The 26103-nt window shown below is 44.3% G+C and overlaps 1 protein-coding gene across 4 annotated transcripts in view; it reads right to left on the bottom strand.

The window, feature by feature from the left end:
- myo3a (myosin IIIA) overlaps positions 1–26103 on the bottom strand; it is a 60185-nt gene that overhangs the window by 1790 nt on the left and 32292 nt on the right. For 2 of the 4 annotated variants that reach the window (XM_084340573.1, XM_084340576.1), the window contains exons 8-35: positions 25807–25872; positions 25515–25670; positions 25054–25095; positions 23746–23842; positions 22967–23083; positions 22223–22327; positions 22005–22088; positions 21425–21627; positions 19153–19251; positions 18931–19045; positions 17716–17842; positions 17117–17327; positions 16028–16175; positions 14200–14353; positions 13883–13971; positions 13634–13763; positions 13086–13168; positions 10874–10954; positions 10587–10792; positions 10387–10498; positions 9597–9759; positions 9409–9495; positions 9212–9335; positions 7741–9118; positions 7505–7649; positions 3966–4057; positions 2711–2751; positions 232–546 (exon numbers count right to left, since the gene is read on the bottom strand). In XM_084340573.1, coding sequence (XP_084196699.1) covers positions 232–546; positions 2711–2751; positions 3966–4057; positions 7505–7649; positions 7741–9118; positions 9212–9335; positions 9409–9495; positions 9597–9759; positions 10387–10498; positions 10587–10792; positions 10874–10954; positions 13086–13168; positions 13634–13763; positions 13883–13971; positions 14200–14353; positions 16028–16175; positions 17117–17327; positions 17716–17842; positions 18931–19045; positions 19153–19251; positions 21425–21627; positions 22005–22088; positions 22223–22327; positions 22967–23083; positions 23746–23842; positions 25054–25095; positions 25515–25670; positions 25807–25872 — 4770 coding nt within the window. Of the gene's footprint in view, positions 1–231; positions 547–2710; positions 2752–3965; positions 4058–7504; positions 7650–7740; positions 9119–9211; positions 9336–9408; positions 9496–9596; positions 9760–10386; positions 10499–10586; positions 10793–10873; positions 10955–13085; positions 13169–13633; positions 13764–13882; positions 13972–14199; positions 14354–16027; positions 16176–17116; positions 17328–17715; positions 17843–18930; positions 19046–19152; positions 19252–21424; positions 21628–22004; positions 22089–22222; positions 22328–22966; positions 23084–23745; positions 23849–25053; positions 25096–25514; positions 25671–25806; positions 25873–26103 lie in introns of all 4 variants that reach the window. The other 2 variants (XM_084340574.1, XM_084340575.1) reach the window with 2 other exon arrangements.

The following is a 26103-nucleotide window of genomic DNA, read 5'->3' as shown; positions in this document are numbered from 1 at the left end:
GTAAGTTAGTAACTTGCCATTTTCAGTGTGTAGGTTGCTAGCTTGGAGGTTGTTGTTGCTCCCTGTAGTGACAGGGATTTAGAAAAAAAAAACAGTAACACACAGATAGCGGATGGGAGGACAGAGAGGTCAAACCTCTGACCTCACAGATATAAAACCAGTCCTCTGACTGGACCATCGTAGGTTTCAGCCTTTACAAAAAATCTTTGCTTGTTTCAGAGGAAGACAAACCTGTTGTCAGCGGCAGGTTTGGACGGCTGTGGCTCGGTGACGGCCCTCTCTCGGGTCTGTCTGCCGGCTGCAGCTGGTCTCTGCTCTGCAGTCTGCATCGTGTCCGAGGACCTCCTCACCGAAGACCTCCTCCTCTCTGTAGACCTCCTCCTCTCTGTAGACCTCCTCCGCTCTGGAGAACTCCTCCGCTCTGGAGAACTTCTCCGCTCTGGCGTCCCGCTGTGTGACGTGTCCTCTGTGGAGATGCAGGGTTCAGACCTGCTGGTGGACAGTTCTCTGTAGTAATGGTCGTCTACATCCAGCAGCTTTCCTGGACTGGAGCACAAACAGAAGGGACAGAGTCTAGTAACTCCTAATACCAAATACCCATCATTATACCAAAAGACATCTGGTGTCATGTTCCTTTGAGATGTTTTAGGAATAACACTGAAGCCTCCCTTCAGCTCCAGAGACGCTGCAATGAAGCTGAACCTACGATCTGACCTCGAGCGAGAAAAAGTGTATTTCCGTGTGGAGATCAATACATCTCGCACATTATTAACATGCAGCGACGGCTGCTATTGGAAATCAGTGCGTTCGTGACGACACAGCTGCAACATCCGAGTCGTCAACACTGCTCAGCAAACCCTAAAGTAACGCTGTGATGAGTTTGAGGCCTGAGCTGACCTTATAACCACCGACACACAATCATCCCGCTGATGATTCATGATGTTCTGTTCTCAGGCTCAAATGAAAACGTCCCCTTGATTGTAATTACAGTATCTCCCTGTTCTCTGGCTGAATTATGTGATTGGAGCGGCCTCAATGACATCGACCCCTTCAAATGAATATTTATTAAGTTTCCACACACAGATCCGGATCAATACTGAGAACAATTTACATCATGTGATTAAAGTTCAGGAGAACTGAAGAGCTGAAGTTAATCTTTTTATAGCTAAATTACACGTTTCTGACGATGAGAAGCTTTTCTGTGACTACTTGGATGTTTTTTTCTCCTCCAGCACAATGCATGATGGGATATAATGCTTGGTTATTAACCGCTACTTTTCACAATGTATTGTGGGAAACTTTGAGTCAACTTTATAGGGTATAATATTTCCATATATAGAGTATAACGCTACAAAATGGCGGACTCACCATGTATACCAGTGTATAGTGGGTAAACTGTTTCACAATGTCAACAGTCTAAAGGTCAAAATATGTGAAATGTTTGTCAGCAAGCTTTATTCTGAAAGTCCCACCTGACGTTGCATATTCATTATTCCTATCAGGTATGTAGAGCGTCACAGTTTGAAGCTTAGGGCCGCTGACCATACTGCCAGCATCCAACCTCCCAGAAGCACTCGAGATCTAAAATGTGTGATTTGCAGTTTTGTAATTTGTAGCTGCTCTTTATTTCCTGCTGAAGCCGCCAGAGAACAGTTCACTTCTGCCCTGATAGCTGAACCAGAATTGGTTCGCAGGCTGGTTCATCTGTGGTTCACTGCTCAAGCTAACCACCTTGTTTTTCCTCCGTTTATTTTCAACGAGCTGCTGTCGCTGCGATCGGAAACACAAGAGGCCGTTTTCCCTGGTACAGAGGGATTTTACACAGGAGTGGTGTCAACATCAAAATATGAAAGACAGGTTGATTCACTGTTAGATCTTTTGATTTTGGCAATTATACATACATATTTTTGGTTCTCTATCATTGTTTCTGATTAAATCCGACTCCTTACTTCTCCTTTTCTGTGTCTTCACTCCAATTTACGATCATCACCTCTGTCTCCTCTTCAGTTTGCTCTTCTCTTACCACCCACGCTCTCCTGTCTCCCATCCTCCTCTGCTGTCAGCTTTGGGCAGAGATGCTATCTTTCCTGCTGACCTTCTCATCCTTAATGATGCATGTAAACTGCTCCTGTCCATCGCCGGCTTTATTTATCTGCTAACAAATTATTACCCTTGATGTTTAGCGCTGTGTTGCACTGTGTGCGTGCATCAAAATGTGTGCGTGTGTGTGTGTGGGTGCCTCTTCAGGCTGCTGTGATGAAGTACCCTGGCCCCTTCTTGTTCAGCCGGCCCTATCGGTCTATCTTCACCCCCTCACTCTGGGCGGTGCGCTCACCTTGTGGCCTCCACGGCACATACATATGCATGAATACACACATCCACACACACTTTCTGTCGTGTGGAAAAATCCCTCCTGCAGGTAAATTTAGCAACGTATACGACACATTTTACGTTTTTCTTACGCCGGACATTAAATGTGTGTTTTTAGCGAATATAAGCACGGTGACAGATGAGGCTAATTAATTTTACCGAGGATGTGCGTGATGCTGCAGATCGTTAAGTTTGGACCCAGACACTGTCCTTATGTCGGCGCCAGGCTAGAGTCATTACTCTGGACCCGGCGTGCCAAGCAAGCGGGCAGCGCGCCAAGCTCTTAAAACAGTAGTGATGGGTTGTTAAAATGAGGTTGAAATAAGAACCGGCCACTTACTCCGCTTTCCTGGGCTTGCGTTTGTCATCCTGGACAGACCTCTGAGTGGAGAGAGACAGAGGACAGGTTACTACACGTCAATCAACACTTTAGTTAGCTAAAGAGTAGCTCTAGCTAGAACTGCATCAATTCATCGATTCATCAATTAAGCGATGAGTTGTCAAGTAGTAAATGAATTGCCAACTATTTTGCTAAATGTTTAATTGGGTCTGAGTAATTATTTAAGCTTCCAGATTCCTAAATGTGAATATTTTCTGGTTTCTTTACTCTTGACACCGATGTCGGGAAAAGGACTTCCCAAACTCAGGAAGCGGGACCATCTGAGGAGCACATGAAGGCAGCAGTAACGTCTCCCTCAGGATGAATGCTAATAATTTGATGCTAACTTGTGCTAACTTCACTTCTAGCGCCACCATCAGGTTTTTTTTAATTTGTCCAGTTCCTGGTTTATACCTGCAAAACTAGTAACCATCCCATCAGCCTCTGCTGTACATTGTTTACAGCTGATTAGCATTTGTTAGCATGCTATCAAGATAAACGAAGATGGTGAACATGGAAAACACTACACCTGCTCAACATCAGCAAATTAGCGTTGTCACTGCAGGCATGTTAGCATTTAGCTCAAATCACTGCTGTGTCTAAGTAGCCATTATTTTATGTTGACCCCCTCTGCTGTTTCATGTGACCCTCTTGGGGGGTTGTGACCCTATGTTGGGAACCACTGTTTTAGTAGTTAGCAGAAACATTTCTACTCTCAGCTCCAATACATGTGATCCAGATTTGTAAGTGAGTAATCATTTGGTTTTAAAACTACTTCAAATGCTTGTTAGTTAGTGATAAAGTTATCAAATGTTGAATGTCTGGTCTTCATTTTGCAGTTGCTTAGACTACTGATTGAATGCATTATAGTGTTTACAGTCTAGATCAGCTAAAATGAAATGACGTGATTGTAAACAAACCTGAAGGGCTTGAAAAAGAGCAACTTTGCGCTGAACTATTGATCGCTGAAATCATGAAACATCACAAATAATTACATAGAGACACTTTTCCAGACAACTTGTGAAACAGGCTGACACTTCTCGCTGTGGGAACATATGCAGTTAAGAGTACTATAGAAAGAAAACGCTGCCGATCAATAGTGCATTGTGGGAGCCGACAGTCGAGAAAGCAGTTACGCTGTCGCGTGGCAGCGCTCGGCAGAGCTTTGTTGTCGTATGTATCTGAAATCGTTCTCCATCTCTGTAATGTGACTCACATGAATCAGGTTGTAATAGGTGGAGTCCTCCGGTGTGTTCAGGGTCTTTGGCTGCTGGGTCCTGCGGGGGGTCCGCGACAGTCTCTTGTCAGCTGGAGAAGGAACAAAACCAGTTAAAAACATGCCGGGTTGTGATGTTTTACTTCCTTCTGTTAGACGTGTTGACATGAAGGGACACTCAGACCCACAAATACACATTTACACATCACCAGTCCACAATATTTGGTTTATTTCAGCGTTTGCTTTTAATTAAGTGTTGTAATTTACTTTCCTACATCTCCCAGAATGCCTTTCAACAACATTTAAGAGGTGTCGTGTCATTTAAAGTTGTGTTTTTTGGATTTCTATGCAGAGAGTTTAAAAGATTTATGATTGGCCTGCGTTTGTATTGCATTATGATACACTGAGGTTAACTGTAAGGCAGTAAAAGTAGTTCCTGTGATGGATTTCTGTCCATAATAACTACAGTTTAGTGCAGAATAAGTGCTGTTTTTTTAATCCGACAGCCAATAAAATATATTAAATCAAAAGCAGCAAACTGACTAGTAACTAATGTTATCAAACAAATGTTGTGTTGAGTAAAAAGCAGAATATTTGCCTCCAAAATGTTGTGAAATGGAAGTATAAAGAAGCAGAAAATGGAAGTACTCAAGTACAAGTACCTTAAAATTGTTCTTAAATACAGTACTTGAGTATGTTCTCAGTACTTAGTTGTGCGATACAAGGACATGCCTTAAAAGCTCAGGTCACCAGGGCACCATGAGCACTTTCTCTTAAGAAAATGTCATCTTAAAGGAAAGCGGCACAATGTCTCGTGTTTTTTCAGCTTTAAGAAGGAACAAACTTTCTTGGTTTCCTGTGTTGAATTACTTTAAGCGTGTTGTTTAGTCAGTTGAACCTCCTGTCCGTCTTTCCTTAGATTTAATAGAGGGTTGTCATGATGTCTCCAGAAACCTGTCACCTCAACAACATGATTTGATTTTGAGGAGTCGAGCATAAAGCCGACCATCTATTCCTGTATTTACACCCACATGTACAGCTCACTGCTTCCTCTGTCATCTGAAAGTCCACCGTGAGGATCAAACGGCTCGAGGGCCGCTGGGATCATTACATGTACGGTTGGTTGGACACCATCCTGACTTTTCACTGTGTTAACTCTTATTGAACTGCCCTCCATACACAATGTTTAACCCCTAAGGCCTTCAGCCAGCTTGAATTTTCCAGCAGAGATTATGCGCAACAACCTTCGACACAAACAAAGTGTCCAATAACTCTGATCGATCCCCTGCACCGTATTGAACGTATAGAGAGAGGTGTAACATCTTCCATACTGTAGCGGACGTGTTGCAATCTATTATATTCGTCATGACTGATGTGCTGTTACTTTACTCCTCTTTCTAATATCGCAATTATGACCATGTTACAGCGACCTTTGCTCGCTGCTCATTATTAATCGCTGCTCATGCGGAGGGGGGAACACACGCAGCGTTAAACAATCCATCATGTGCAGAAGCTCTCAGGTAGGCGAGGTGAAAAGTTTGTAATATTATTGAACAACTCCATCTAAAAGGTCACTCTGGATTGCGCCAACGAGCAAAGCCAATTTCACGCGCCCTCTTATTAATTCCTGCCATAATTGTTGGAAACGCTCGCTCACAAAACGTGATTAACATTTGACGACCTTTCCCATGAAGAACAGTGTGAGTGGCAGCGCTCTGCTTTCACTGCGCGCGTCGCGGATGATTCTGATCAAGTTTTATTGTGTTAAAAAGACTTTACGAAGGGCGGCTTTGGACCGTCGATGGAGGAATGACCCGGTGGGGCTGAAAAAAAGCATAGTTTTTGTTAGGAGCTGCAGCAGCCTTTGGAAATAACACAGATAATTCATTCTGCTTCACCTCAGGCAACATGCTGCGCTAAAGAAATGCCTGTAAAGGGCAAACATGCCTCGATTACAGGAACACTGTGCTCTACTGTGAAACTCTGCGTTGTGTTGGTGAGAAAAAATCTCTTCCTCTCTCTGTGTCATCAAAATAAAATCAGATTGAAGCAGATTTTATAAGTACACTGTGACTGCATGTGGAAAGAATATTTCTGACATTTTGGGAAGCCTGCTGATTTGCTTTCTTGACTCTGTATCTCGTCTCTATATCACTTTCATGTCCGCACAGTAAATGTCAAGCTACAGCCAACATCCAGTTAGCTTAGCTTAGCTGGAAACACGGGTAAACAGACAGACCGGCTCTGCTTAACGATCTGCATATCAGAACCACCAGAAGGTGAAGAAATAACAGTTTTTGACATTATGATGTCGATGTATTGTGTTTCAACGACATCCACTGAAGTTAGCATGCAAACCCGACCCATCTTGGTCCAAAGCTCCTGTGTGAGCGATGTAAACACTCCCCTGGTCCCCGAGCTCCCAGTCAGAACAGCTAGCTGCACGGCAAACTGAGCTAACTAGCTAAGGGCAGCTACAGTTAGTGTTTCCCTGGTGATATGAGTATGGATTTGGCTAAGGTTTGGTTCGGTTTAGGTATTGGATCCAGTTTACAGCAGCCAGATTGTCCAATGTGAACATAATTTTATAGGACACTGAGCTTCTTATATGATTTTTTCATTATTTATAATGGAAAACTTTATCAAAATGGAGGCAGATGTGACATAAATAAACATATAACTTCGAAAGTTTTAAAAGACATTGTAAGACTTCACTCTGCGTTGTGTAATAAAACTCAAAGACCAAATGAAAGTCAGGATAATCATGATGCCAGCGGAGGAAAGACAATCACTGGTATTATTACATAATTATTACATTATATCCTGGAGACACCTGAACCCGACCGCGACGGCAACATTTTAGCTGCCAGCTCCGTTTTGCAGAGACGGCGAACTTTCAATTTGCCGTCTCCCCCTCCCCCCCCCGCTCGCCACCCTGAAAGCAATTACACCTATCACCTGTGCAAATCAAATTTTATTTTTGATGACACACTGGGAGGAGAAGCGCTTCCTGTTTTGGCACTTGACTGTCCCGGGCTTCCTGATCTAATCAAACCTCAAAAGACTGATAACATCTAGTTATTCTGTGAAAGGACGGTAATAAAATGTCAGTTTTTTTTTACATAAAGAAAAAACATGAAAAGTGTGGAAATGGCTGGCACAAGCTCACACACCTCTAGCTTTGAAATAATAAGTACTGAACGGGAAGATTGAACGGGACTTACAATCGAGTCCCCGACGTCATCATTTCTTTTCTTTTCAGTCTGACAGGAAGTGACACAGCTTCACCCTGACTTACTTTGGTGAACATGAACTGTATTTGGCTGCGTGTCAGCGAGGGATAACCTCAGAGCAGCAGAATCAAAAAAGACTCTTTGAAGGATGAATATATCAAAAGGAAAGATACATTTCCTCCTTCACTCTCTGACGGTTCGGGGATCCAAACACGCATTAACCTCGGGTCAATCCGTGCCGACATTATGCTCGGTATTTATTGCTTCATAATCTGTTTTTCACGGAGCCAATCTCAGTCATCTTACTTGATTGGTGATTCTGGGGAGCGAAGCCATTGATTGCTTTCCCTCTCACAAACATGCCGTTGTTCTCCGGGTTTGATTGATGGGCCTGGATGATCTCGTTCAACTTCAGCTGCAGGGCCATGAAGTCCTGAGACGTCTTTGTGATCTGTCGACGAGATTTTGACAAAAAACAATATACGAGAGGAAGAGAAGGATGAGTTGGAGAGGCGATAAAAATGTGTGTTTGATGAGATTACCTCTTTGGAGAAGCTCTCCAGTTGTGCAGCTTGTGTCTGCGCCGTCTGCTTGTTGGCCTTCAGGTTCTTCCGGTCCTTGTAGCCTCTGAAGTTACTCTGGATCTTCACCGCAGCCTGCTCCTCCTCCTGCCTTTCCTTTTCAGCATCCGACTCCTCTTTACGTTCTATCTCCACGTCAGTAACATCCAGGACCTCCTCCTCCTCTACCTCCTCTATAGTTTCCTCTGCAATGGCGGGTTCTTCCGTTGCTTTCTGTCGCGTTTCTCTGTCTTCTTTCAGTTTCTTTCGCTCCCGATGGCCTCTGAAGTTACTCTGGAGGACAGTAGCAGCTTTTTCCTCGTCCACAGTAGCATCCGGCTGGGATTCTGGCACTGATTCTTCTGTCTGGATCACCTGTTCTTCTTTTTCTTCATTCACAGGTTCTGGTGTAACATCTTTTTCCTTCTTCCTCTTCTTCGGTATCTTTCCCTCCTCCTCGAGGCGTTTACGCTCCTTGTGGCCGCGGAAGTTGCTCTGGAGAACCACGGCTGCTTTGGCCTCGTCTTGATCGTCCGACTTGACGTCACTTGAGGAAACATCTTGAGCGACGTCTGTTTCTCCCTCCTTCTCTGTTTCCTCGCCGCCGATTTCTTCTGCTGGTGTTTGAACTTCGGACACTTCTTCCTCACCTGCAGGGCTGCTCGCCGTGGGCACGTCTTCTTCTTCACCTGTCGGACTTGTTGCTTTCTGTTTCTTCGCTGGGATCTTGCCTTCTTCCTGCAGCCTCTTCCTCTCTTTGTGACCTCTGAAATTACTCTGGAGAACAGTAGCAGCCTTGGTTTCTTCTTCTACGTTGACGACCTCCTCCTCTGCAGCCTTTTCGTCCTCCTTCGTTTCCTCTTGTCCAGCATCTTCTGCTGCTGCTGCTGCTGCTGCTGCTGCTGGTGCTGCGTCCTCAGTCACCGCTTCATCTGCCACCTCTGTATGCTCGTCATCTTCTGGCACCTGTGTGTGATCACTGTCGTCGTTTTCCTCTGCTTCAAACGTACTTTCATCTTCGTCGTTCTCCTCTTGTACGTCAGCTGGCTTTCCCCTTTCCTCCTCTTTGCCGGTAGGCTCTTGCCCACCTTCTTCTTCCACCACTGCATCCGGCGGTATCTCTAGTTCTGCCCCGGCCATCGTCTTTTTCCTCTCCTTAAACTTTTTCCTCTCTTTGAAGCCCCTGTAGTTGCTCTGGAGAACCACGGCAGCCTTGGTTTCCTCCTCCTCGTTCGGCGCTTCGTTGTCGGGAGCGGGGGACGTTTCTTCGCTGGTGCTCTCCTCCGGTTCAGGAGTCTTTTCCTCTCTTTCTTTCAGGGCTTTCTCTTCTTCCTCTTCTTTCTCTTTCTGTTTGGCTTCCCTACAAACAAAATTGGAACATCTTTGTCAAAAAACTTCACCACCAAGTTTGCCATCTTTCTTTAGGTGCTACATTGTGTCCTCTGTCTTGTACCGTTTTCTTTTGAAGCTTTTCCTCTCCTTGTGCCCTCTGTACCGGGCCTGAATCTTGGTCGCAGCTTTGTTCTTCTCGTCCACCAACTCCTTGTATTTCTTTTTTGCAAGATAACCCCTGCAAACTGAAGAAAACAAACCAATGTCACAAAGCTTAGATTGTGTTTGATGAATGATTCCATCTCACATCGTCCTTACCGGCCTGAAACTGGACGACGAAGGCCTCAAACTTTGCTTTGCTCTTGTCGTCGGCCACCTTCTTCCGAGCTCTCTGACCTCTGTAAGCTGCAGGGAGCGAGTCGAAAATCAAAGCAGGAACGCTCGTGGAAATCATTAAAGAAACTGCTCGTGTTCTAGCAGATAACAGAAGTGTACAGGTTACACACCTGACTGCAGCACCAGAGCGCTCTGTTCTCGCTCTTTTAATATCCGCCGGTATCGCTTGGCTCCCAGCCAGCCTCGGACGTAAGCCTGGACCAGAATGATCCGCTGTGTGGCCTGCTGCACCATCAGGTTCAGATGTTCGACGTGGTAGTACTTGAGGAACACCTGAGAGAAGGGGCACATTAAATACCTTACTGATCACCTTATCAATCTATATTTCCCTACACATGGACAACTAACGAGCCAGTGATGTGCTTTGGATTCATTTAAGCCTCGACTGCAGCATCATGTTTCTTTACAGCTGCTGCTTGAGCTAAAAGTTGGAGTTTAAGTCTCCATAAATAATCAGGAGTTTCTGTTTAGTGATATTTTCTGCACTACACTTTGGTAAAACTTGGCCTGGGTGACTTTTGAGGCTTGAATCCAGGTCCTGTGGTTTGATGGCGCGCTCCCACTTACCACTGCCAGACAGCTACACAAGATAAAATGCCAAAGGTTGCAGAGGGGATTTGTTGCTGTTAATAGCCCGTGCTGCTCCTCCATAGACCCTGCTGCACAGTGTTCAAATGTGAAAAATATTTTTTCGAGTGCATCGGTGCAAATGTCTCTGAGCTCTGACTCTCTAACGTTCAGGAAGCAGCTTCCTGTTTTTAGCCGGCGCTAATCGTCTGTTGAGCTGGTGGGAATGAAAAACTAACTAACACTAATTCTTGTGCTAACTTGTTGTTGTTGACGTAAAGTGTAGAACTGAATAACAACACACTCAGTTGAAAACATGAAACATCTCCTGACCTTTGTCTTCCCCATCGCCCAGCTCTCCAGCTTTGCCTTCTCCAGTATCGCAGAACATGTTTCTTGAGTCACAGCGGGCTCCTCGTGAGCGTGGAAAGCCAAGATGTAGTACCTGTAACAGTCGGTGTAATCAGCCGGACACTAACACGCATTCGATGCAGAGTGCATCACTTAAATAATCTGCCGAGGAGCCTGCTGACCTCTTTATGAAGTTAGCGAACAGGATGCGGTGAGAGTAGCCCTGCCGTCTGATCTTGGCCGTCTCCAGGACTCCGGTGTACCGCAGCTGAACCAGGACCTTCTCTCGGTCGAACTTGTTGGCCTGACGATCGTTGTTCGGTTTGATGCAGCGGACAAAGTGAGGCTGGCCTGCCACCATCTTGGACAGCAGGTCCATCAGAGAGTACTGGAAGGAGTAAAAGATGAGTTAGGCAGCTTGATTTGGGGCTTATGTGACAGTTTTGATTTGAAGAATAGGGACTCTTACTCTGAAGTAGGAGGCGACTGTCTGCGTTCTCATGTTGGTGGTTTCTCTCGGGTGGTAAGGCGTGTCTCCAGAGTCACCCGGCTGAACAAACAAACATAAAACCGGTCAAAAATCACAATAATTCAATACTGTACTGTATATGTCTCTACCTACATCTTTAAGAGGAGCATGGGGACATTTTATTACAATAGGTCAACTCTGTAGTTTAGCATGAGCCTGTAGGTGAATCTTTAAAATTGTAAAGCGGGCCATATTTTTTATCAGACTTTTTTTTCATCTTCATTTGAAAAAAAATCACCGTTTGCATTTGTACTGTGTCTTCGAGAGGCACATGAAGCAAGCTTTTGTTTTCAGGCGTGCGCTTTAATTCCAGAGAAGGCTGCAAAAGAGACGCATGAAATGGATAAAACACAAAAAAAAAAAGTGCCAAATGAAGAGAAGCTTTACTCCAAAAAAGTGTTTTTCTCAGTTAAAAATTCAAAATCAAACAACAGCTGATGAACTGGGCGCTTACAAAAACGAACAGTGTCTGTAAGGCAATAAACACAATGTAAAAAAGTAGACATACAAACGTACAACATCCAGCGTGTCTACATCTAAATCTCAGCACTATTAAACCAGTTTACTGCGAAGCCATCAGCCCTAACAGTGTTTGCAGCGTTTAAAATCCTCATTGTGGCTCTTAAGAGCGGAGCCTTTGATGAGCTTTTTGTCTAACATATGCAGATGAATGGAAATAGATTCAAGAACTCATCAAACACAGTTCATTTAAATGTAGCTACTGTCAATTGCTTTTAGGTGAGCAAATTGCCTCAGGCCTCACATCCAGCGAGCGAGCGGCGGCTGCCGTCGTGTACCGCTGCCACGATTTCAACAGATTCACGAAAAGGAAGTTATGTAAATGTTTTAAAATGAAGCTCCTATTTGGCCAGTGGTGACTGAAAGAGACGAGGGGTGATCAGTGAATGCTTGGGATGCAAAATATAATACTTTCTTATGTATTTTTTAAAACTCTGACTCACTCTGGAGGTAATTTGACTTAAATTAGGTATCAGCATGAGGCACGGTCCAAAAAGCAGACAGTTTATTACAGCAGTGGATAGGGAAGACACATAAACGTCTATATTCAAGGGACTGAAGATGTGTCAATTCATTTTGCATCCTACAAAGGCTGTTTAATGACACAGACTGTAAGCGGGTAACATCAGAAGTATGAAGAAACGAAGTACAAATACTTCGTTACTGTTTTTCTGACAACTTTTTTCTCCTCCTCCCGATATTTTACAACAAATATCTGTACTTTCTACTCCTCACATTTTCAAAACAAGCTCGTGACTTTAGTTTTAAAGCATTTGAGGCGAACTATCGATTGTTTTTATTTTCCCGTCATCACAAGACTCATTTTGACATCAGTCATCACGCTGAGCAGACGTAGGGAGACGAAATGATGTAAAAGATGTAACAAGATGTAAACAGACGGAGAAGGAGACTGTAACGGGGAGAAAAGTCGTGTTAGTGTCTCGTATGTGCAGCGACTCTGCCTGGATTTTCTTATTTTCTCTAGTTTTTGCTGTGCTCAGGACGCTTTACCAACCCAAAATGTCGCTACTTGACGTCCTGGGAATGAGACTCAACAATCACATATCTTTCTGGTGCATTTACGAACGGCTCGGACAAATCCTGCTGATTCTCTCTCTCTTTTTTTACACAAGTATCTGTACTTTTGTACTTTTGACACCCGGCAAATAGCTTGTTTTGCATAAACTGTAAAACTGTGACATCTACACAGGATGTAGCCGTCAACGACTCTACATGAAAACATTTGGATCTATTTGTACATTTCAGGAGATCTAGCGTGAGTAAGGCTGTCTACAATACTTGATACAAACTACATGGAAACGTGTTAATTACCTCACTGAAAGAGAAAGAACTGTATAAGGTTAGGACTCCCATCTTTAACGACAGAAATGCAGAGACACAGAAAGAGAGAGAGGAGGACAAAGGAAGACAAAAAAAGGTAAGAACAGAAGAAACTATAATTACAGTTAACAAAAGAGCAGAAATGAAAAACACTGTAGACACAAGAGAAGGTGAATTGTTATTCAAGAGTGGTTTTTGGAGAGTAAGGAAGTGAGACAATGGACAACTTTTCAGGGGAAGTTTCTCGATGTAGAAGATAATACGGTGATGATGCAGACAGTGCTGTGAGTACCTTGGCGAAGGTGATGGTGCGTGTCGGCGTCCGCGGGCTCCGCAATGTGTTTACGCCTTTGCCCTTGGTGTGGGCAAGGTTGCCTGCGAAATAAACAAAGGGAGGATGAGAGTCGGTTCACACAAACTGCCCCGACGCCTCAGAGGAGAGTTAGTCACAGAATCAGGGCTACATGCTTATTTTTTATCAGTCGGGGGAAAATTAATTATAAGTCAGAAAATGAGCCGTGTCATACGGAGTCCTTCTCTTTTCGCGTGAGTTTACTGTCGATTAGCAGCAGCGCTCGATACGACAGCTTCAAGACTACTTTAAGAGAGTGATTATGTGATTATTGGCTTTGTGATTCGATTATGACAGAGCTGGCTGCCTGCTCTGCCAACTCTCGCTGCCAAGGTCGGCTTATTACAACAAAAGTCTGGCAGACGAGAGAGGAAAGCCTGGTCAGAATGAGGAACAATAGCCTTTGTGTTCTTAGAAAACTGTTCATTAAAAGTTAAACAAACATCTGTCTTGTTTTCCTTAAGCAGAAACTCTTCCTGCTTCTTTACCTGTTTTGGTGAGAGGATGTGTGACAAGTTTGCGCGTGAGCTCGTTCTCTGACGACCTCAGCAGCAGGACGATGTCGGCCGGTAGCGTGTCCCTGTTCTTGGCCAAGAAGCCTGCAGCGTTGTAAATCACCTTGGTATTTGGTAGAGAGGGAAAATACTCGTGTGAAGGCCAACGCACATCAAGTAACCTCGGTTTAAAGCAAAACTTCTGTGAGTTTTTGTGCATCATTTTAATCATATATCGATTACCTTTCCAGCGTAGTGGTGAATACCGAAGCCGAGGTCAACCCTCTTTGGTCTCCAGAAGCTTTTGGTCTTGAGGTTGTCTTCAAATTTCTCTAAAATGTCCAAGAAAACGTTGGATTATTCTTCCCACACTTTCTGATTGCTCTGACAAAGGGGATTAAACTTTGTTCAGCCACTCTGCGACGGTGAAACTTTCAGGTTCAGGGCTGGTAAGCAGTGCAAAACATTGAAGGAAATGAGGAAAGGATTGGTTGTTGCTAAGGAAGACCTGACACGTTCACTGAATGTCCCCTGGGCTTGTAAACAGTGAAGTTACTGACCTACGAGGGTCTGGTCGGTGGCCTGCGGGAAGCGACTCTCCTCATCCAGAAGTGAAAGCATCCCCATGGGCTTCTGTAAAAACAGGTCCAGGAGGGGCCGGTTGTCCTCGTACTCAATCATCCGAGCGTCCACCTCCTCATTCAGGTACTCGTCCTGTACAGACACGGTGAATATAATCATCCCTTTCATCCCCTGGATGTCAATCAACCAAGATTTCAGATGTTCATTGTCCACAGAGGATTAATCTAAATGACTTCGGTGAGTTTGGCGCCATCATCAGGTCAAAATTTGTCAAATACACCTTTAAAACGAGTAACATTTCCATCAGTGTTCGTTGTTCGTCTGTTTAGCACCAATTAGCAAATGCTAGCATGCTAAAACACTGAACTCGATCAACATTATACCCATAAAACATCAGCATTGTCATTAAGCACGTTAGCCTCACTGATCTACGAGCACGGCTTTACAACGTACACTTATGTGATGAATAACTGAATGACTACACAGTGCAAAATATCTTAATCACTTTTTATGTGTCCAGCATATCTTTTTTTTAATGGTCTACATGTCTGATGGTTGATCTTGTCGTTGTATTAGCGACGGATGTTCGGCCTAATTATTATTCTGAGACCGTAGTTTTGGGATGTAAACCATCTGAAGCATCATCGTTATCACTGGACTGTGACAGTTTTTAAAGCTTTAGCTCTTTTATCCAGACATTATACCCACATTAAAGCCAAAATGTTAAAACGTACACTAAAATAAGCTGTTTTTGTCTGGTTCTGTAGTTTCACTTTGTGGACTGACTTGACACTTTAATATCAAGTGTACCTTTAAATCCACTTTCTACTCTAACCAGTAAATTCCTGCTGTCTTATCTTTTCAGTGTCGTGTTTTCAGCCTTAACTTTACAGTAACAGCGACACGCTTAGAGATAAACTTGCCATCAGCCAAACCAATAACAAGCCAAAACTAACGCCAGAATTTGTCACCTCCCTTTGCACTGAAATCTGGTCCGGAGGGCAGAGCGAGCTAAGACCTCCACCGTACACTCAGCTAACCTGATCACAGCAGGTCGACTGACTCTCAGAGCTGCTAGCGTGACTCGGCAACATCACCGGAGACGAGAAAAAGGACAAAATGGGGGCAAACAACATCAAATCAGCGTGCTTATTCCAGCGTGACCTGCACACTGTGAAGCAAACGAGCCACACCGGGAGATCTGCAGGGACGCGGACATGTTGCTGTGATATAAACACATGTGTGAACATATATGGAAACATGGTGGTGAATCTGCCTTATTTCACTGGAGATGTGACAAGTTCGGCGATTCTTCTTCATCTCACAGCCGACTACAATTCCCCTATGCTCTCTATATATGGTGGCGGTATAGGACAATGTATTTCTGGGCCGGCTGCCAACAATACCCAAGAGTGAGATTAAGTCAAACGTTAACTGTCTTCAACTCTTAATTGACCCTCGTTTAGGATGATTTATAGCTCCTCTCCATGGGTGAGACCAAATCATTTAACATTAGCAAACCATTCTCTGCCCCCCCCCCCAAGGCAAAACACACCCACGAGGCCGCATAAAGAGAGAATCGCGGACCTCATTCTCCCCGTAAATAAAGACAGCGGCATATTTTACCCTTGCCATCTCTCTTAAAGTGCAGAGTGACAAATGAAGACATGTTATCACCATTTAGATGGAAATGAGGTAGTACCGAGGGGGAAAAATGCACACAAAGTGCTCTCCAGGACGGATTCATGCACTCAGGAAACGCTCTTTGAATCCGGTGATAGTTTAAAGGTGGATGTTGGTCTTTACCTGTTCCCAAGCGAATATGTGCTGGTTGAAGTAGAACTGGATCTGCTCGTTGGCGATGTTGATGCAAAGCTGCTCGAAGGAGTTCTTCTTGAAGTTCTCAAAGCCGAAGATGTCCAGGATGCCGATGTTCAAGCCCTTGTCTTCCTCTCTGGAGGTAAGAAGTAAAGAAAAGTCGGTTTATTTAAACACAAGAAATGTCAGCGGTTAATCAACACCAGTGGTTTCTGCTGGTTTGGCACCTGAACCATTAAAAGTTTTAATTATGGCTTTTTGCTTTGTGAGCCAGGAGGTAATTTTGACTTCTTCTCAAACAGGTTTATTTTATTTTAGAGGTCAAAAAACTAAATTAAATCTGGAGCAAATATTATTTGGGGTTTAGAGGTTGGAGCCACTTGACCTCACTTGAGATTTGTCAACTCTGTCCTGAAGAGTAAACTGTTATTATAATCTGTCTAAAACAAAATATGGATGGAAAACGACCTCAAAGTCGGAAATTCAGGCAAAAATATTGTTGTTATTGATGCTAGGAGCTCCGCTGCTAATGGGAAGGAAGCTAGCAGGAGCGGTAGCATCACTCCGGCCATGGTAGTGGGTCTATAACCCTGTACATGCTAATGTTAGCTTTGCCAACATGCTCACATTGACAATGCTAACATGCTAATGCGCAGCAGCTGTAACCTGTTTACCATGTTAAGCATCTTACTTTAAAGAGTTAACATGCTAACATTTGCGAATGAGCACTGAACACACATTATAACAAATTACAATTTATCCTGGAAGAAACATAACGGTGTAGTGTTTCCAGTAGCTGTTACAACCACACATGTAAACCTGCTCGTGGTGATGTCAGAGGATCACTCAAGTCATTAGGGTTCATCCTCTGGGGACCATGAATACCAAACTATGAATACAAAGTAGCTGTTGATATAGTTCGCATGACTAACAAACAACAGTTTTCTCTTCTATTTTGGATTTTTCAATAGTGCACAGTGTGTCATCCACACGACTGTAGAAACTTTCTGGGATGACCTCATTCTGCAGTCACGACAGCCGAACACACCGCATCACGCTTCCCGCTCCTGATCTCACCCTGGGTGGCTGTCGGGCCGCAGCAGCGCGTTGATGCGGTTGACAATCCAGCTGAAGAGGCGGCCGTAGAGAGCCTTGCCCATGGCGTCCCTCACCTCCGCCGCCTTCTCCACCGTGTTGGGCCTGACGATTGTTTCTCCCCGGGCCACGACGCAGTGGGAGGTCAGCGCTTCCTGGAGCTCGTCTGAGCGGATGCACAGCAGCGACGCCACTGCGGGGGCATTAGATGAGGGAAGGGATGAAAGTAAAAGTAGAATGAGTGCAAGTGATACATGCAGGGTGTGCAACCTGAACTGTCCTCATTCAGACTCAAACATAGGAATTGTGTTAAAAAATAAGTGATGAAGAAAACTCAGGATTTTGTGTCCGAATAGATGTTTGGATTTAGAAAAAATAATCAGAGGACAACAATGTCCTTTATGTTTGATAGCGATGTAACGCTCAGTCCGTCTGCACTGATGGGAATTGATTTCAGAAGAGTAGTTTAATGAAGAGGAGCAGAGGAAGGAGGCTGAGGATCGGGGGTGTAGCCGAGGTAATTTAAAAATAATACGTGGTTATACATCATCTTGTACCAATCTTCTTTTCTCTCCTCTCACCGTTCTCCAGGACAGAAATGTTGGTGATGTCACTCTTGTCTGTTTGGTGCTCCGAGGCTACTGGGGAAAATTCGATATCGCCGGAGTTGAGGACGGCTGCCAGAGTGCTGTAAACACTGCCGAGCTCCTGCAGAAGTGATAGACAGCTATTTACTGTGAGAGAAACCCTGAGAGACAGTATGATGTTACCTTGATATCAAATGACATCAGGCACATCTAACAACCTTGTGTACTGGCTCACCTCAGTGGATTTTTTATAGATACAGATACTGTCTTTAAAAATATGTTGTTTTTCTTCTTTATATATCAACACAGTAGGACTCCACTTCCTGTCTTTGTCTTTTTCCCACCTTTTTTTCCTTTTCACCTGTGTTTTATTAATTAGTCCTTTTGTATTTAGTCCATGTGTGTCTGTCATCACGTCACCTTTCCATTTTCACGTCTGTTCCCCGGTCATGCTTTGCTTCATTCTGGCTTGTCCTTTGTTTAGTTTTTGCTTTTGTTGTCTGCCTTTTATTTTTTGGAATTAGCTTGTTATTAAAGTTTGCTTTTTGTTATTTCGATCTGCCTGCCCGTCGTAACACACATAACAAATGTCCTTTTCTTCATAAAAAGACAAAGAAATCATGATGATGGGGCAATTTTTGTGAGCTTTGTGAGCCAGGGCCACAGCAATTTTAATAATACTTTGCTGAACAAATAAAGGCTTCATTCGTGGCAACGTTTGTGAGGATAATGCGAGAAGAAGTCGCCTGATGGGCAGTTACAGTCTCAAAATAGATAAAACCTGCCTCAAAGATCAACCTCATACACACACGCGCGCTCTAATTTCATGCACGACAAGACGTACTGTAGAAGAGAAGGTTGTTCCTCCAACTGCTGCCAAGTGATTACAGGATAAGTGCTATTGACGTGCAGATCCCAGAGGCAATCAGTTCTTTGGGCCTCGTTAGGCTTCACAATGCCAACAGCTGACTGCCTACATGTGCCTGTAGCTTCATGCTCCATACATTGGATGTGACAGACCACTTGAAAAGCTTGTGTATTTTTTGAGAGCTCAATGATTAGTATACTCGCTCACATGTCGTCTTTTAGTTGTACACAGATTTGAGACAGCACGTCTGTATGAATGTTAGGATCAAGAGTTTACAGTTAAATCCTTGTGGACAGACCACCTTCAGCTTCGTGCCCGGTGATTAATGCAGTAGTTTGTACCTCCAGGGTGAATCCGATGACTTTGAAGCACTGCTCCACTGCATCAAACTGCTCCTTGTAGAACGTGTTGCTCACTATGTCGGGCCCTAATTTAACGTGCTCGTTCCACAGATACCTGCAGATCAGAATGGAAACGCAGAGATCCCGATTGGGGTCACGGGAAGCGGTGTGAGTGGGGAAATAACAGTGTTTAAGAGGAGGGCTTAGGAGTGTCAAACCTACTTAGGTGTTTTGCTGTCGGAGAGCTTGTAGTGGGCTAGTTTCTTCCTGTCAGCCAGGCCGGCGTAAATGTAGTAGAAGATGTGGAAGTTCCTCTCCCCTCTGTGGAGACACACATACATGTAGCTCTTAAAAGGGCGATACTGCAAAGAAGAGACATTGAATGAGGAAGGAACAATACGTGCTAATAGCTAACAGACAGGCAGTGACATATGAATCACTGACACCACCGGCGGAGTTGATTTAAAGTCTGTCCATCCAAGTAATATCATCATCAGGCTCAGTAGTCGGCTTAAAAGCCTTGAAAATAAGACGAGGTGGCCGAGTGGTTAAGGCGATGGACTGCTAATCCATTGTGCTCTGCACGCGTGGGTTCGAATCCCATCCTCGTCGTAGGTAACTTATCTTTAATCTGCCCTGTTTACATGTCAATAAGCAATCAGTTTACAATGAAGCCCTTACATCACCCAGACCTGGATGACTGAAAGTTACCACATCCCTGAACATGCTGATATTTCGGGGCATCAACTTGACTGTTTCAGTCCCCAGCGGGCAAATAAAGTCTTGATGACAGGCTGGTGTTGAATCAACCTGCGCTGTTGGGTTCCCGTGGCTGCCGAGGCCGGACCACCTGCTACTGTCTGTCCTGCTGCTGCTCCAGTGCAGCTGGGAGAAACGCTCTGCCTGCCTTCTACCACAAGGCACGCAGGAAAGGCATAAACTGAACGCAAAACAAAGAATGCTCCCAGTCTATGGAGGAAGTTTGATGACTATCATTGATAAAAGGGAAACGTTTGGCATACTTTAAACTAGAGAGCATTTACAATGAGTAAGATTGCAATTTGTCCATCCTGCTACCGTCCCTGCACTCCTCAAGAGGAAAGTAAAGGCTTGTGGAGAATGCGGGCATCGATCCCGCTACCTCTCGCATGCTAAGCGAGCGCTCTACCATTTGAGCTAATTCCCCTGTCGACACTGCAGCTGCCGAGGCTTGACAAGCTGCTACTCTCTGTTGTAGGGGGAAGCACACATGCACTGCACAGTCGACCAGGAGGGCACTGAAGGACAGGTCCAAACTAAAAGGAGAGTCAGCGCTGGTCCTTCTGATGCCCGAGCATACAACTGACAACTTTTAAACCAGAGAGCAATGTAAGTTGCTTACTGACTGAACCACCAACAATACTGTGGAGTTGGATAGTCTGTCACTCATTATCTCCAGAAGACAGGAAAGTAATGTCCTGTGGAGAATGCAGGCATCGATCCCGCTACCTCTCACATGCGAAGCGAGCGCTCTACCATTTGAGCTAATTCCCCTTTTGAAACCATTTATATTTCTCTGAATTGAAGGTCAAGCTGGGTCCCATTTTGTTCTTCGCTTTCTTTGTATGATAACAGGCTGAGCAGTCAGTTTAGAGCACCATACGTAGGACGAGGTGGCCGAGTGGTTAAGGCGATGGACTGCTAATCCATTGTGCTCTGCACGCGTGGGTTCGAATCCCATCCTCGTCGTATTTGTGTAATCTTTGATCTGCCGAGGGGCTCCACAGTGCTCAGAGAGTGACAACAGGGGTGTTGTGTCTGCTATAGCTCTGCAGCAGCTTTGTGAGATGCAGAATATAATCCTAAAAAAGTCAACATAACAATCTTGGATGCCACTATACCAACTTTTCAACAAATGTGTTAACAAGTCTTTTAGATAATCCGCAAACTAAAACCCTCTGAAAACACAAGCAGAGGTTATTAAATATGAATGCATCTCTGAAGCACAATTCTTGTTTGCTTTCCCCCCCGAGTGTTAGTATTCAAAGACAGGCTGAAGAAAAGGCGAAGCGACACACGAGGCTTGCAGTCAAATGAAACCCTCTGACCTGTTAGTCTGTTTTCTGATGCTATACTTGAGTCTGCCTTTGAAGGTCCACTAAGAATACTTGCGAGACACACAATCTTTGATCAGACAGGAAATAAGCTAGCTGCTCCACTTGACCCGCTTCGCTCCCCAGACACATGATAAGAAGAAAAGATAGATTGACTGAAGTGGAGGTTCGAGGCGAATGCCACCAGTAGCAGAAAGGAAGAGAGACGGAGTCCATTACACATTGATCCCCGGGCAGCGGGATGAAAAATGACCTTCTTGGCAAATGTTCAGAAAACGTACAAACATATGATTTAAATTTTTATGGATCAGATTAACAAATAAAGGTCAAGCCGGTAATAAGTGTCACGAGGTCGCTTACGTTTGACAGATAGAGTAAAGCAAGAGAGAAGTGATATTTACACTGCCTGGTGGATGACTCGGGATTTCTCCAGCAGGTACTCAGAGATCTTCGCACCGACCACCGTTCCTCCGTTGGTGAACTTCATCTCCAGGTACTTGCCGAAGCGGCTGGAGTTGTCGTTAATGACGGTGCAGGCGTTCCCAAACGCCTCCACCAGGCTGTTGACCAGCAGGATCTTCTCCTGGAGCGTCCGATTATTGGCCTGAATGAAACGTTATTCCAGTAAGTAACTGGGAAATCAAGACAGCGGAAGTAATAATGCTTATGTCGAGAAATGATGCATGAATTCCTGTCATGTGTGAGGAATTTCTCATTCCTCCACTTATAAATCAGGCGAGAAGTGAACTGAATAGAGCTTTCTAGAGCCTTTTTTCCAGAGGATGGTTAAAGTGCTTTAATGGTGCATGGTAGATACTGAATTTTCTTGTTTTCACAGTTGGTGCACGGCTGTTGCTTAATTCAAAAGCATTAACTTTGCAGCTCCGTTAGTCTGAAATGCTTCCATCTACATGATTTGTGTTAATTACAAATGTCCTGACTCTGAAATATCGTTTTTTTATAGACCGTTGTATGACTCACCTTTCCAAGAACTGTCAGCTGCTGCACCAACAGATGAGCGCCCTCTGTTTTCCCAGCTCCACTTTCCCCACTGATCACAATACACTGTAGACGGAGAGGCACAAAGATAACAGTGACTCCACTGAAGCCAGTTATCTCAGAAACTGCACATTTTATTTCAACAAACAGCATCAGAACAACCTCCAGCCCTCAGGAGGCTGTAAAAAACTGAACATTACCTGGTCTGTGTTGTATGACACCATGGACTGGTAGGCGGCATCAGCCACAGCGAAGATGTGCGGTGGGTTAGCTGTGCGTTTAGCTCCTATGTACATCTTAGTGTACTGTGAAGAGAAGAGGGTTGAGATGTTAGAAATGTTTCCTCACATATATGATAACATTTTATACAAAGGCCCTTGAAATAAGCATTAATTGAAGGTAATAATGCCCTTATAAGTCTTTATAACATGCTTACTAACAATAATACTATATAAGTGGTAATAATCGGATCACAAACAAGGAATTTATTAACTTTAACAAGTAAATGGTAACTGGACTTGCATTTCTATAGTGCTTTTATTAAGCATCTACAAAACTTACCTTATAATATAGCAATAAACATGTTTATTATGCTAATATATACACTTATAAGGGCCTTATTACCTATCATATAAAGTGTTACCATATACATTATGTTTCTGTTGCGGGGGCTGAGGAATGAAAAATAGCGACAAACTAGAGGCAAAGAAAAACACGATGATTGGGATGAAAATACAGTCAGTCAGGTGTGAAAGAGGCAGGGAAACAGGGGCAGTGTGTGCAAGTGTGTGTGTGGAGGTGAGGCTAAATGGGATGCAGCCGGCTGAAGAGCTGCAGAGGCACTAACGAGATACATTCAGCGCATTATTGACCAAATGTAAGAGCGCAGGTGCGCAGAAGGAAAACACACACACACACACACAGCGGCGTATACATCCACGGACCTGAGGAGTGTATATCTCCATCGTATGGAAAGGGTTGACGGCGATGAGGATGTCGCCCACGTACGTGTAGATCTGATCTCGTCCATATCGACTCTGAAGCTGCTCCGTGACGGTGTTCTGGGGGAAGAAAGCGACATGTTTCCTAAACAAACGAACACCTAGATCAGTGTCAGGAGCTTATTATGAGAGACAACAAGCTGTACTTTAGTGTGCGTCCTGCCTCGAGTCAAGGCCTGTGACGCCTGTTACGTCAATACATTATCTCCGTGTCGTGCGGTGATTAATTCTCCTGTCTTCTCGCTGCTGAGGACAGGTACATCAACAACAGCACTGCCTCTCTCATACAGGCAGAAGTCCTCACAGTGAAGGATGGGTGGAAATATCCGCTGGCAACTGAGACTGATTGTATCATTCAATACGTCAATGCAGCATTCAGATATGATAAATTGCTCTCAGTGTTATTTGTGCAAAAGATGCCGCTGTGCATTTTTCACTACAGTTGTTCAACAGAGCGACATCATGGATGATCGGGGGAGACTGATGCAGGATGTCCGGCTGTGACCGGCCTTCAACTGTGTTTATATCAGTGTTTTATTATACAAGTAGCATCGGGTGCAACCATCACAATGTGTATGATATTTACTAGAATTTAAAGAATACTGTTTTTCTGATGTAAGGGGAGTGAACAAGAAGAACGACAGTTGTATTTCTGGTGCAGACGGGTGAGGGGAGCAACATTTTATTCTTCTGCTAGACAATAAAACTGTCGACCTTCTTACCTCGTCCAGAACTTCGAGGGTGGCGAGGTCTTCCACCTCGTCTGCGTCGGCTTGCGTCTTCATGTGGCTTCCTCTTTTAGTGTGGATACGTTCATGCCTGAAACTCACACAACACACGACCGAGTCTCTCACTGAGCATCACAAGTAACGCTCTGCACGTTCTCCACACGACAACGTAAGAAACCTGAATTCAAATTCATGAACACGTACTGTAGCAGTACACTGTGCTCTCTTCACTTCAAACAAAGCTGAAATAATGTAAATATAATCACAGCTTCAACTAGATAAACATCTCAAGGCAAATATAATCCTCCAGAGCATTAATGTTGAACCACGGGGCCCATCAGTTTGTAGACTGAGTGTTCACCAAGTTCAGTAAGCCAGAAACTGACTGAAGTAGACTTAAAGTAATTAATAAATGGTAAATCTGCCTCCAGGAAGACTTTTCAGTCCCATCTTTAGTGGCAAACACAGAGACAGAAACTTTTTTTTGTTTCCACAAACTCTACATAGGAAGGAAAAACATCTTTTACTACAACAGACCTCAATCTTTGAAAAACAAGCTGCACCTATAAGTGCTTAATGCTTTAGTTTTGCAAGATAAGCAGCGCCTTGTGAAGAGGGTTGTTAAAGAAACGCCACCAGTGCTGCCTAAAACGCTGGAAATGGGCATCAGGGAGAGGGACACTGATACTTTCCGTACACCTGAACGCAACTTAACAGATTTTAACTGCACAAAAGCTCAAATTCTTTAATGGCAAGCGACTTGTAGGCTACACAAGCACATCCATAACACAACATCCACACACGGTTAGTAGCATAAAGCTGGTAAAAGTCATACTAATAACATACTGCAGCATTTTAAAGCAGTCATTCCCAAACTAACGACGATGCTGCCCACCCAAACATCTCTGATCCCGTCACTGAAGCGATAGAAGATACGTGCTGGTGTTTTGGGAATCACTGTTTTAAAGCGCTGGTGTCTGTTGTGATTGCAATTGCTCTGCTAAAACTACCATTTATTAGAAAGTTATTGATGAACGCTGGAGCTCATCAGCTGTGGGGAAGGTCATAACCTCAAGGCAGCGTCAATGTTAAAAGAAGAAGAGGTAGAAGATACAGAGGCAGCAACGTGACCCGTGAGACAGATAACAACGTTTAGCAGGTAAACAATCTAAAATCAGCCCATGTAGTTGATTGCAAATACATGTGCGATCACAACTACAGCAAGCGCTCCGACTGCACTAAAACAAAGCCGATTATCATCTACTCCTACTGCAGCGTGAAGGTCATGTATGCATTCGTTACCTGTCATTACTGTCTGTGCTTCTGTCTGTCTTTCCATGATGGCTTAAACGACAGAAATAGGATTAACATTTCACGACCGTATAGGCAACACACACTTTCCTGGGCCAACAGTTTGACTCATGTGACGCATGCTGCGCAGCCCGCACCTCCAGTGAAGCCGGGGCAGGATTGAGCTGTTGTTCATGTGAGGGCGACAGGGCTTGTAAAACACACAGCAAAGGAGGGCAATTTGGATTACACTGTCTGCAGACGTTAAGCTGCAGCCGAACATATATAAAACCCACTGACAGGGAGGCTCGCAGACTTTAAGTTTCTCGTGGGCTTTAAAACAAAATCTATCAAACTTGTTATGGTGAGTGAGTATTCTGCTCGTGCTGCAACAGAAATAGGAGCAGCACGACTGCTAACATGTCGGATGTATGTCTAGAAATGTGAGGTTTGGGAGAGGAGACGGACAGTACCTTGTTTTCTCAATGACTCCTATTTGTTGGTTGAGATCAATGAGCTCAATCAACTGCTTCTGCAATATTCTCTCTCTGCCAACAATCTGCTTGATGAACACATGCTGGAGCAAGTCTAGCACATTTGGTCTCAGCTCAAAGTCCTTTATCAGACATCTGTGGCGAGAGGGAAGAAAAAAGGTGAAGGAAGCGAATGAATTTATATTGGATTTACATTCAAAGTGCATCTGGTTATGTGTAAATGTTTATTATTCGCAGAAGGCACAGCGGACGCGGGAGCATCCGCACTCACTTGCAGATGAAGTCATTAAAATCGTCTGACCACAGCTCCGGCTGGTGGAGAGTAGGCGGAGGATTTCTGTTAAAGGAAGGAATGGAAAAGATAAATGGAAAGATAAGATGAGATGGGATTTACGCGGGCGGGCCGGAGAACAAAAGGCCGAGGCACCGAGCGGAGCGACGCAGTGAAATCTTTACTATTCGTCACTGGCGACGTTTCTGCGGCGGCCCTGAAGCAATAACAAACAGTGCTCCACCTGTGCAGCCGGGTGGTGTGGATACAGCTGACTTTATGACAGAAAAGCAATAG

Source organism: Pagrus pagrus (assembly GCF_965226575.1).
Source record: "Pagrus pagrus genome assembly, chromosome: 20".
NCBI lineage: Eukaryota > Metazoa > Chordata > Actinopteri > Spariformes > Sparidae > Pagrus > Pagrus pagrus.
This window is presented reverse-complemented; position numbering and strand designations above follow the sequence as displayed.